A 12,299-nucleotide genomic window follows, 5' to 3' on the forward strand; every position below is an offset into this window, starting at 1 on the left:
ACTGTGACACGGCGGAAATAAAGCTTCTACTTCCGGAACTAGCCGACGACACTCATGAGCGCCGAAACACCAAGGAAAAACCAAACCTGAAGCTGAATTAATTTTGTTGCTGCGCCGGTTTGAACTGCGCGAGTGTGCACGTAAGTTCACGGGCAATTTACTGTCGTTTACTAGTAAATGCCAACGTTTGTTACAACTCTTTTGAGCGCACAAAGCCGTTACTTTCACAACGCGTTTGACTTATGTTAGCATGTGTTGCTAATCTTAGCTCAGCGGCTAACTTCAGCTAGCCAGTGTGTTGATGTTTCATTTTGGAGGCTGTCAAGAGATATCTTGCTAAAGACTATAAACAGATATTTGTCACTATAGTATTTGCATTTCAGACTATTCAAAGAACACCATGTATTGGGGTCCAAAATAAGTAAACGAGTTAAAATAAGGTTAGGGTTAAAGCTAAATGTGGTTAGCAAGCAGGTAGTGTGCTCGCGCCACCGCTGCAGCTGCACAAAATCTGCTTCATTCCATTTGCATGTTCTTAATTCAGATTTGATGATGCACGGTGCTAAAAAATTATCGGTATGAAGTGTTTGACTGAGTAAACATTGGGTCTGGCCATCTTTCCAGGCACGGCATAGCTGTCAGAGAGAAGAAACAAGAAGTGGGTGTTTCTGCAGAGTCCACTGTGGTTGTTGGTGTTTTTCGGCTGTAATACAGACTCCAGACACACAGCTTTGAGGCACCTGCTGTGTAAAGTCCCTTCCTGCTCGTGGGTGGCAGTGAGCTAACGTGAGGAGCTGAAAGATGGACCAGAACAACAGTATACCACCCTTCCAGGGGCTGGCCTCCCCTCAGGTAACACTGGTTTTACGTATTCATGGATAAGAGATTTTTAAGTGAACTTAACTTTATAACCAGTGTGATGTTCCAGCTTACCCTCAACACAGTGTGATTTACGCTCTTAGCTTTCTCTGGCTGCCCAGCACATCCACATTTTGCGGGGGCTTCAAGGAACCAGCTTTACACATGAGCTCCCATCCTGCACCTTCAGCATCATGGCTTATTTTATATTTAGTGACAATATTTACTGCCACTAAAGAAGAGGAAGTGTGACGCTCACGAAGCCCAGTGAAATGAGCTGAGGGAGTAACTTTGTCACTGGGGACCCAGCAGCTGTGTCATATAATGTCGCATACAGGAATAAGATTAAAATCTTTGAGGTGAGCCACAATTTGGCACTGCAAGCAATAAACAAGGCTCCACATCTTTCAAGTTTACAAGTTGCAATAAGCTCACAGCTTTCAACTATCTAGTATTGCCATTTCATGAAATACTGGAAAATAGGAAACCAATTTAAACTTGTGGCTACAATGATTTGAAACAGGTCCACTCTTAATTCAAGGCCCAGGCTACTACTGTTTTCACAGGTAGCTATTCAGCCACTGTTTTGAACCCATATACCACTGGTATTTACAGTAGACGTTCATTTTATTTATATAAAGAAGTGAGGCAAAGTAAAAAAACTTTGTGACAGTAATAATTTGTTTTCTGGCATTATCATTTGCTCCGAGTGTGGCCTTTCTGCTCAGTCCCAACTTCATGTTTTTTTGGTGTGTCCTTTTATAGGGTGCCATGACTCCAGGCATGCCAATCTTCAGTCCCATGATGCCATATGGCTCAGGTCTGACACCCCAGCCTGTCCAGAACACGAACAGTTTGTCTATACTGGAGGAACAGCAAAGGCAACAACAGCAGCAACAGGCACAGCAGGCAAACGCAGGTATAACACTCACTACTGTCATATTCCTCTTCATCCTTTCCCAGCCTTGCAGGGTGAGATTATAATCTCATATCCCTGGAGTTGGAGAAAATAAAGTGATCGTCCATGTCTGTACCATAGAGGAAGTATATGATCGGCTCATATTATATAAATCCCCTTGGGGATTAATAAAGTATATCAAATTAAATTAAATAAAGGAAAAATATGTTCTTTGTTCTCTAGGCCTCCCTGGAACGTCGGGACAGACCCCTCAGCTCTACCATTCCCAGACTGTTGCAGGCACGACCACCACAGCGCTGCCAGGGAACACCCCGCTCTACAACACCCCGCTGACCCCCATGACCCCTATCACACCGGCCACGCCAGCTTCAGAGAGCTCTGGAATAGTACCACAGCTACAGTATGTTTCATATCCAATGGAAAGAATACTCAAAGTATTGGTTTATGCCACTTGTGTCAGTCACACTTGGAAACTGTCCAGCTAATACTCACACTTTCCCCTTTATGCTATGTTACCTTAGTCAGTGGTAACTGATCAAGTTTAGTTTGAACATCCCTAGAGGGAAACGCATGTAGGTACTAGGGTTGGGTCGGTATGAGAAAAAAAAAAAGGTCCGGTTTTTGTAAAAAACCGCATCAAGTCGGTAGTACCGGATTTTCGCCACTTGGGGGCGCAATTGACTCATTTAAAATAAAAAACGACCTTAGGACAACAGAGTGACAGTAACAAGTTGTTTCTTTTATTCCTTACAAATAAATTTTGCAGCTTACTCAATCAGTGCAAACAAGGGTTGCCTCCTTCGTCTGGCTCAAAGCCAAAGTGTTGCCACAGTGGCGCATTCCTTGATTTTGTCAAGGCTAAATTGTCCGCCATTATCAACTCCCCATCACTATTAAACAAACTCCAGGCTACAGTAGAGGCGCATGCGCACTCGCACCCGCACCTCCTAGCTCAGTCCCCGCCCCACCCCCCTCTCTCTCCTGCTTGCTGTGCGCTTGGTGAAGAGGCAGACACAGGTGCTCACAGACTCGGGCGTACTATAAGTGGAGCGGACTACGTGTAAAAATGTCCATGAAAAATCCCCGCGATGTGAAAAATACATGCCGAACAGTCTTTTGTGTGACACTGGTGCGCGGAGCAAAGTCGGCGGTCCGGTTGGTCTCAAAAAATAAAACCCGGTCCAAGACGGAGTACCGGACCGAATTGGTATTACCGAGAACCGACCCAACCCTAGTAGGTACTGAAATTGTGCTCAAGGTCAGTTAAAATGTATCTAGACTTTAAACATAACTATAGCAAACATTTCACAGACTACCTCAGGGTGTCCCGTGTCATTTCCCCTTAGTTACTAATGTTTTTTATAACCAAAATTAGCTACTTCTGTCATTATTTCTTCACACTTCAGCTTGTTTTCCCTTATGCCTCCTACTCAGTTCTTTTCTCTGTACTTATTTTCTATAAATATAATTGTATTTTATACTTATTTTTCCTACTTTCAGAAACATCGTATCTACTGTAAATCTGGGCTGTAAATTGGACTTGAAGACCATCGCTCTGAGAGCCAGGAATGCAGAGTACAACCCAAAGGTGAGACTGTAACACATAACTACAATCAGCTCTGTGTTGGTCAACAGCTCAACACAGTGACGTTTTAGTGGTGGGGCTTAAGGGAACATTCTGGTTTATTTCGGCCTGCAGTATTTCACATATATGTTGCTATTGTGGCTCTGTGGGTCCTGCAGACTTTGCGTTCACCACCTTTATTGTAGAGATGCAGGGCATTGGGGATTAATACTAAAGAACAAAAATCAGGGCAACTAGTGTTTATAGACCTTTATCATGGCATTTTTAACATGTCATAGCAGCAAAAGAAGGGGTGATACTAATTTCCTCAACAATGGCTCTGTTCCATTCAGCCTCCCAGGACACAGTGACAGTAAGCCAGCATGCACAACACCAGCACCCTGGAACTATCTCACCTAAATTAAATGCAGTCATATGTGATGTTGTTAATTGCACCTGTGCTTTTCCTGTAATGAGATGTCAAAATGTCTGCCGTGAAAAAGGTCCACTGTGCATGCTGGCTCTGGCTCTGACACTGACCTGTCCTAGGAGGTGGCAAGTCCAAAGTTGGCATGACCCTTTAGAGTCACAATAGTGATATTTATGGGAAGTCTACCAGGTTACAAGGAATGACATTGATGATCCCCTGATCTTCCCTCTAGCACCGTCATCACGCCAGAATATCCTCTCATATACAAGAAATTCCAAAACTGAATAGTGAAGATGTTTCCATAAGCTATACTTGATATATTTATGCCAGACACGCCCACACAACTCCGTTTATGAGGAAGCACTGCTGGCTGTAATAATATTTCCCCTCTCTCTCCATTCCTTGTAGCGTTTTGCTGCGGTCATCATGAGAATACGAGAACCCAGGACCACTGCTCTCATCTTCAGCTCAGGGAAGATGGTCTGCACCGGAGCCAAGAGGTCAGAATATGCACTATTTCCTTTTATGTGCAGAAGTTTTTAATAAAAAACACAGATATTAAGAGTAGTGCTTGGTCTAGTAGGGGTTCTAGTAGGCCTTTCACAATAACTACTTTTGGTGGATGACACGTCGTCCCAGAATTAATTGCGATGAATGATATTTTTGTCATCTTAAGACAATAAAGCCACTGATATAATAATATAATAGCATATTAATGCAAGAACAACTTTCAAAGAGCTATTAATGTTTAATTTTTAAGAATATTAAGACATCGGAAGTGGTATGTGTGACAAAAATTAAAATATCCTAAATAAATAAAACAAATAAATGTGTGTGAGAAGGACCTGAGCCTTGTATCTCCTCTCCTCATCTTGTTAATGTGTCAATTATTGTTCTTTTTTTCCAATCTGCCCCGCACCGTCTCACCTGTTTAGTGAGGAGCAGTCGAGGTTAGCTGCAAGAAAATATGCTCGTGTGGTGCAGAAGCTCGGTTTCCCTGCTAAGTTCCTGGACTTCAAGATTCAGAACATGGTGGGAAGCTGCGATGTGAAGTTCCCCATTCGGCTAGAAGGATTAGTCCTCACACATCAGCAATTCAGCAGGTAATTTCTGTTTGTTTTATGTCTTGTGCAGCTAAAAGCCATGTTCACCCATTTCAGCTTTTTTTAAAGCACAAGGGTGTGGTGAGTGTGTTGTAGCCACACGGTTGTGCCAAAGAACGGAAGGCTAGATGGGGTTTCTTTTTCACAAAATGCTCCCATGCAAACCGGTTATCCTCTGAAAGGATATATATGGAATTGCTTGGAATTTAAGTAACATGTAGAATATGGGTTTCCGACGGTGTGCAAAGAGAAGAGTTTTTCAGAAATTAAAGAGCTAATCTCTGTTTTCATTAAAACTTGTCTCTTTCAGCTATGAACCAGAGCTGTTTCCAGGACTGATTTACAGAATGATCAAACCCAGAATCGTTCTGCTCATCTTTGTTTCGGGGAAAGTTGTACTCACAGGTAAGACACAAAAAAACTAATCGTTGGAGTTTTTATTGACAGATATAGTAGCCTTATATCTGCATTTCCTCTTTAGTTGATGAAATGTTCTTACTTTGTGCACAAAATAAGTTTATTCTTACCACCATGTGTATGTTACTGAGTTAAGTCATTTAAAATTAACAAGCGTGTGCTATTTGCAATCAGCATTCTACCTCTGCCCCATTTTCCTATATAAGTAAGTCTGTTTGCCTAGTGGAGAAAGCAGTGAAGTTGTTGTCAGAGAGAAGCTTGTAGTTAAAAGGTGTATGTTTACAAAATATGAACGTGGTGTGCAACGGTCTTATCGCCGTTGTCAAGCCGTTTTCAAGTGTTGTTAAGAAAAGCAACGGAAACTGGTGAGTCATATCAACAATGGCGACTGCTATAGACAAGATAGAAGCTGTTATCGAGGCTGTTCTAAATAAAAATATTTCCTCAATGTTGCCCAACATCATAGTTCGTTGTCTTGGCTTGACTCCACTCTTATAACTCTGGCAAAACAAACATTTTGTCATGGCTACGCATCAGTGTTTACTTCAGACAACATTAGAGTCAGACAGCTACATTCTCTACGGTCTCCAGTGACTGGTTAGGGAAAATTGAATCCCCCACGGTAATTGGCTAGAGTGGGCGCAGGATAGAAACCGGTTTAACTAGTTGACAATTGTGAGATCAGGTTTTGTGCACACATCAAAAGAAGAGGTTGAATGTACAAAGATAACATACAACATACAGACAAAAAGGCATCGAGATGGAACATGATTGCCTCTGTCATTGTTGTAATGGGATTGCCATAGTAAGTCATTGTAATTAATAATATGTTTATTTTCTTCTTCTTTTTTTAAGGCGCCAAGGTGAGAGCAGAGATCTATGAAGCATTTGAAAACATCTATCCCATTCTGAAAGGTTTCCGCAAGACAACGTAGAACCTGCCCCTCTTTCTTTTACCTTTTATCTCCCAGTCTTTTTATCTTTTACCTCGACTCTTAAGACCCAGATTTTTTTTTCACTCAAAGGAAGCGTCATCTATATGTTGACTTCTACAAGTGGACTGCTGTAAGGGCTGTTGTACAGGGATGTGATTCTTCTTCTTCCTCTTCTTTTTTAAATGTTCCTCCAGTGTTTTAGAAAAGCAGGATTTAACTGTTTTGATTTTTTGCTGTGGTTTGAACACAGTTGATGGCATACACACACAGACCTCCATTTATTTCAAACCCCGTCTCAGTTTTTTGCTCGGTTATTTTTCGGCTTTTTCTGTTGTCCACATCACATCCCTGACTGTACATAAGACTGTAAAAAAATGTAAAAAGTGCTGATTAGAAGAGAAGCAGTCTGACTGTGACTGCTTTTTGTTTTTATTTTAAGCCATTTTAAATGCGTTTTGTACGTTGCATTTTTATAAATTGTCCGCTCAGTCCCCAAATTGTATCAAGACATGTTCGGGTCTGTCAGAACCACATTCCTATGAACAGTATTTGCTAAGATTTTAGTTTGAGTGACTGTTTATCCCAAAAGAAATCGGCCTGCTGTGTCAGAGTTTCATCTTCGTACGTTTGGCATTCAATCTGTCACATCTCGGCTCAGTGTAGCCGTAATTTGGTAAATGCTGGAGGTGAGTTTTCATCTAGATTTTAAACATTTTGAGATGAAAAGCATAGTTCAGTCTGTTAAGCAGCAACTTAATGTGGATGCTCTTAAATTTTAAATTGAACCAAGTCCTGCTGCGAAAGTTGTCGTCGAGTTAATGGTTAGTACTTTGAGATTTGTGTCAGTTGGTTTGGGACACATTTGTTCCAAGACATTAACAAAAAAGAAGCTGTTTGTCTTAAGCGGCCTCTTGTTTTGCTTCTCTTAAATTGACATCTTGCATCTTAAAATCACGAGCACTAAAAAATGATGGCATATAACCAATGCATTGTGATCCCATGTTTACGTATTGTTTTAAATCTTTTGGCCATTCAAAGTTACATTTAAAAGTTTTCTACAAAAGAATTATTTTTGGTTGTAGGAAAATATGAAAAAATATCCATAATATGTGCTCAGCCACACACTTGGCCAAAAATTGGTTTAAATTTTGGGCACTTGTTGGTGAGCTAGTTCTGGTGACCCTCTGTAAATCTGCCACCTGACACCTGTTTGAGTGGCAGAAGAGATTAGGGATTGATACTAAACTACATACTGCCCTCTGTGATTCTGAACAGAGGGCAGAGCAGGTGACCAGGAAGTTCTGTCACATCTTGATGCAATTCTGCTTCTTCTGAAATTGTTAATGTGCTGCTCTGTGCATTAATAAATGTGTACATACTGACCCTCCTGTTAAAGCTGCTTCTTTCACCATGTTTGACCCTAAGAAGTGTGTGTGCTCTGTTTATGTTTACTGAAATAACAGAAGGGTTAAACATCTCTTTAAAAAGCCAAGAAATACTGTCATCTTGGTCACACTGCATATTCTAACAGGTATGATCAGAGTTTTACTTTCAAATAGCCTTCTGTTCAATTTTAATACACTGTGTAGTTTTGCTGCTAAAGCCTCACTGGTTTAGTCTGACCAGTATCTCTTGACAGCTGATGTTAGCAAACCTTAGAGAGATCTGACTTAATAACTCTGTACTTGTGATGGAGAAATGGAAAATACATACTTTTCCTCTTACCTGTAGTGCTGTCTATCAACCTAGATTGTTTTGGTGTGAGTTGCTAAGTGTCCGCCTTCTCTCAAATATAATGGAACTAGATGGCACTCAGCTTGTGGTGCTCAAAGCACCAAAAAAGTTCTGTTGAACAGCAATGTCTCTTTCCAGAAATCATAACTCAGTTACTCAAGATAACCCACAGACCTTGTTGTGAGCAGTTTCATGTAGGGACTATTTTCTTTCTACCAAACTACACCTGCTTACTGTATCATTGCACAGAAGGAAGCGTGCATCTACTGCTAGCTTACCTAGCACTACTGAGCTAGCTAACGTCACAGCTCAACTGAGGATGACACCATTAATGTTTACATCTCACACTGTCACGAGCATGAGCCTCTCGTCCATGAGTCGATGCACACTTCCTTCTGCGCAGTGATTCGGTTTGAGGGTGTAGTTTGGTATAAAGAAAATAGTCCCTACATGAAACCACTCACAACATGAACTGCGGATTGTCTTTAAGATAATCATACTTACTCAAGATTCTTGAGTTACTGGGTCATGATTTATGGAAAGAGACATTACTGTTAAGTTTTTTAAATGTTTTTTATTTTTAATTTTTATGCTTTGAGCACCACAAGCCGAGTGCCATCTAGTTCCATCATGTTGGAGAGAAGGCAGACATCTCTACGACTGATATTTCCAACACTCAATCAGAATCAGAAATACTTTACTGATCCCCGAGGGGAAATTATTTGCGTAACAGGAGCTCCTTGCAAGAGAGGAAAGATAAGTGAAAATATAAGAAATTTAACAAGGGTATTTACAAATATTTATAACCTAAATAGATAATACACAGAATATATACAGTCAAGGTGAAATGGGGTTATTGCACAAATAGGGGGGTGAGCTGTCTCTTAACCTTTTTGTCCTCATACCAGCCATTTAAGATAACATTGCAATAATCTCAATGGGAGATATAAATGGCAGGTAGTATTTTGCTAGTATTTTAAATATTATCTGTCTTTGAACCACTGAAAAAAGCAGAAAATCAGATGAATGTTTGTTCAGATAACTTTGTTAAAAATCTTTATTGTGTGATATTGTGTGAAAAGAGCAGAGAAACTCATCCAATGTAAAGCTTTTGTGCACCAGGGCTCACGAAGTGGATTACTCAGTATGAAGACAACATGAACAAAATGCTATGGCTTTCAGTCACCAGCTCTCAACCCAGCTGAACACCTACGGGGAATTTTGGATTAAATAAATGATAATGGTAAACAAAACATCACACATCACCATATATTAGAGTGACATTATGTCAACAGCTTATCCACAGAAGATTACTGTAACATCTTCATTACACTCTACAAAATTACAAGACTTTCAATGATTTTTACTAATTCCATGACGTTTCGAGGCCTGGAAAATGTGACTGTGAAATTCCATTACTTTTCCAGGTTTTCTATGACCATGGGAACCCTGGAGGGAATATCTGAGGAGGGATGGTGTTCATCTCTCAAACACAGTTCCACAGACTTTTCTGGAGGCTTGTGGTGGCCTGACTCCACATGAAGACACTTCATGTTGGTTTTTCCTTTAATTTGTTACCTTTCTGTAAGTTAAAAATAACAGAGATTAATTGCTCTTGACAGCCAGAATCTAAAAGTATAATAGAAAAGGTTTGGAGGTGGCAAGAAACCAGATTTCCTGTTTGATTGTCTGAAATAACAGAACAATTAATCTTGACCCTTAAAAAACATCTTCATTGTCCTTGATGGTTTTGATGGGAGGAGTTTGACCTCTCTGTCAGCTGGACTTCACACAGGTTTTTAATCTTATCTGTGTTTAATCAGTTACAAGAGCAGCAGCACGTGTTCAGTCCACCAAGTGGGCAGTGACATCAGACAGAGTAAAACACCAGTCTGAGCTTTCACAGGCGTCAGTGTGTCAGATGTTATGTAGGTTTCATCTGTGCGTGTTGATCTGAGCTGAAGTCCTGTTTCCAAATGAACTCGAAGCGGTACTCGTCGTCATGGTTACAGCTGGCAGAGCACGTGTAGACCGCCAGTGTCCCCCAGTCGATACTGGCTCCTGTCGAGTCCACACACAGGCTGTTTAACAGCTGCGGCATCACCTAAGGACACACACACACGCAATTATTGAACATAGGGCTGGGCGATATGGAGAAAATCAAATATCACAATATTCTTGACCAAATATTGATATAGATACTGCATTGATATTGCAGGGTTGACTATTGGTGTTTATACAAAATATATCACAATGAGGTTTTTGATAAATAATCATAAGTAATGTGGATGTAATGACTAAGGGGGTAAAAGCAAGTAATAGAACAGCTAGAACACTTTACTGTAATGCAGCCTTTAAAACCAGGAAAAGACAACATTTAGGAAATTACAATATCCAAAAAGTATGACCACAGTATCACAATATCAAAATCAGTATATTGGCCAGCCCTTATTACATGTATATGATATATACACTGCTCAACACTGTGTGGAGAGACACTGACACAAACTGTCACACACACTCTGAGATGTTTTTTTCTTGCCCACAATGAACTGTGGAAAGAACCCTCTGGTCACAGCTTGTGATACAAGACATACAGTATTCCACAGAGGCAGAGTAACTGCATTTACAAGTGAACTTTGACTAAATAAGCCACCACTACTGACAGTTCCTGCACCAAATGTTGGACATTTATGATCATTCCCACAACTCACTTAAAATAATAAAATACACTTAAAGGCTCTTAACAGTAATCAGCTAAATCTTAAAATCTATTCAAAACCATTGGCATTCAATAGTGTGTTGAGCAGGAAGGTGATAGCTGGGGGAAAAAGGATGGAAGGAGATTAGAAAGGACTACCTGAAACTCAAAAATCCTCTTGGCGCCACAGGTGCATGGTGGGATATCCTCATCTGAAGGGATGTGCTGAGAGGAGACCCACAAGGGGGAGCCGCCTCGACTGTAACGCACCACCTGAACAGAACAAAACACTGTGAGATGGACTCAGAGAAGACCGTGAAGGTCTTTTTAACACAGTGGAGGACATGGAGTTTTGTCAACCTGGTGAGGCTCTGGTGCGATCCTCTTTTTAAACTGCTGGAACACTTTGTTGTCTTCGGTCTCGTGCATAGCCATCTCCTCCAGGTCCGTCTCTGCCAGAGCTGAGCAGAGAAACACAGCGTCAGGAATGAAAGGACACATCATGTCCGTGAATTAGTTCATGTGACCAGTATTGTTACAGGTATCACAAAACTGAAAGCTTACTGTCTGCTAGGGAGGGACAATCTGCACTCCTCTCCTCCTCCTCTTCTTCTTCAGCCTCCTTTGTGTCTTCCTCCTTCTTCTCTTCCTCCTCCTCAGGTTCAGTGACCAGCTCAGACTCAGGGAAGAGGAAGGTCGAGGTTGTGACAGTTGGTGCTTCTGTACAGACAGAAAAAGACACAGCAGAGACGTTAAGCCTTTGCTCAGAATCGCATACTTTTTACTGCAGCTGCCCTGACAAAGTACGTACTGTTGCATGGAGCATGCACACAAGTGGGACACACTACTTGCCGTGAACTTTGACCCTCTTGCTCATATATCTGTCACAGTCTGTAGCACGAAACTTGGAAGTAGAAACAATTAGCTGTTTTGTCACCACTGAACTTTACTATCCTCCATTAAACTTTAAGGTGTACGGTATTTATTCCGCCAAGGCCAAATGCTCTCAATGATTCAATGGGTTCTGTCAAACAAATCGAGCTGAAAACAAAACCTGAAGCATGTGACTGTTCAGTGTGTTTCCTTTTTTTAATCCAGTGCATAACACACACCTTGGCTGCCACACTCCCTCTTGTGTGTGTGTTTCCAGTGGAGGGTCTGGTGGTGTTTTCCACAGTAGGTTACGCTGTGACAGCGGGAGCAGGCTTTGTTGCCGGGGCAACCACACACCCAGCATAGTTTAACTCCAGATACGGACAACACACTCTGGTCCGGTTCAGGACCGCTGGGGGGTTCATCCTCTGAGAATGAAAAAAACAAAACAAAACAAAAAATACATCAAATCAAAGTCAAGTCACTGCTGAAATACACAAAAACTGATGAATACAAATATATAATACTACTGCATTATCAATGTTTATATTACAGCTCTTTGAACATATACAGTCAGGTCCATAATTATTTGGACAATGATACAGTTGTCGTCATTTTGGCTCTGTACACCACCACAATGGGTTTTAAATGAAACAATGAATACCTGCTTAAAGTGCAGACTCTCAGCTTTCATTTAAGGCTTTTTTCAAAAGTGTAGTATGAACCGTGTAGGAATGACAACCATTTCTTCACACAGTCCCCCAA

At 41.1% G+C, this 12,299-nt stretch overlaps 2 protein-coding genes across 3 annotated transcripts in view; one reads left to right on the forward strand and one right to left on the reverse strand.

The window, feature by feature from the left end:
* Positions 1 to 7,608, forward strand: tbp (TATA box binding protein). The gene is made up of 9 exons (XM_050040979.1): positions 1 to 140; positions 625 to 852; positions 1,624 to 1,777; positions 2,000 to 2,177; positions 3,278 to 3,365; positions 4,180 to 4,271; positions 4,707 to 4,874; positions 5,185 to 5,279; positions 6,147 to 7,608. The coding sequence occupies exons 2-9, from the start codon at positions 802 to 804 to the stop codon at positions 6,224 to 6,226; spliced, it is 906 nt and encodes a 301-aa protein (XP_049896936.1). The 5' UTR covers positions 1 to 140; positions 625 to 801; the 3' UTR covers positions 6,227 to 7,608.
* Positions 7,609 to 8,864: 1,256 nt separating this feature from the next.
* Positions 8,865 to 12,299, reverse strand: part of pdcd2 (programmed cell death 2) — a 6,376-nt gene continuing 2,941 nt past the window's right edge. The window contains exons 4-8 of one of the 2 annotated variants that reach the window (XM_050044630.1): positions 11,774 to 11,962; positions 11,226 to 11,378; positions 11,022 to 11,122; positions 10,821 to 10,934; positions 8,865 to 10,064 (exon numbers count right to left, since the gene is read on the reverse strand). In XM_050044630.1, the coding sequence (XP_049900587.1) occupies positions 9,885 to 10,064; positions 10,821 to 10,934; positions 11,022 to 11,122; positions 11,226 to 11,378; positions 11,774 to 11,962 (737 nt within the window). In that variant the 3' untranslated portion in view covers positions 8,865 to 9,884. Of the gene's footprint in view, positions 10,065 to 10,820; positions 10,935 to 11,021; positions 11,123 to 11,225; positions 11,382 to 11,773; positions 11,963 to 12,299 lie in introns of both variants that reach the window. The other variant, XM_050044622.1, reaches the window with a different exon arrangement.

The sequence above is a fragment of the Epinephelus moara genome, chromosome 1 (genome assembly GCF_006386435.1).
Source record: "Epinephelus moara isolate mb chromosome 1, YSFRI_EMoa_1.0, whole genome shotgun sequence".
Classification (NCBI taxonomy): Eukaryota; Metazoa; Chordata; class Actinopteri; order Perciformes; family Serranidae; genus Epinephelus; species Epinephelus moara.

Excerpts from the sequence above, each read along its gene's own strand:
- tbp (XM_050040979.1), top strand. The coding sequence starts at position 802 with ATGGACCAGAACAACAGTATACCACCCTTCCAGGGGCTGGCCTCCCCT. Across the intron at positions 2,178-3,277 it reads GGAATAGTACCACAGCTACA|AAACATCGTATCTACTGTAA; the intron begins GTATGTTTCATA and ends TCCTACTTTCAG. Across the intron at positions 4,875-5,184 it reads ACACATCAGCAATTCAGCAG|CTATGAACCAGAGCTGTTTC; the intron begins GTAATTTCTGTT and ends TGTCTCTTTCAG.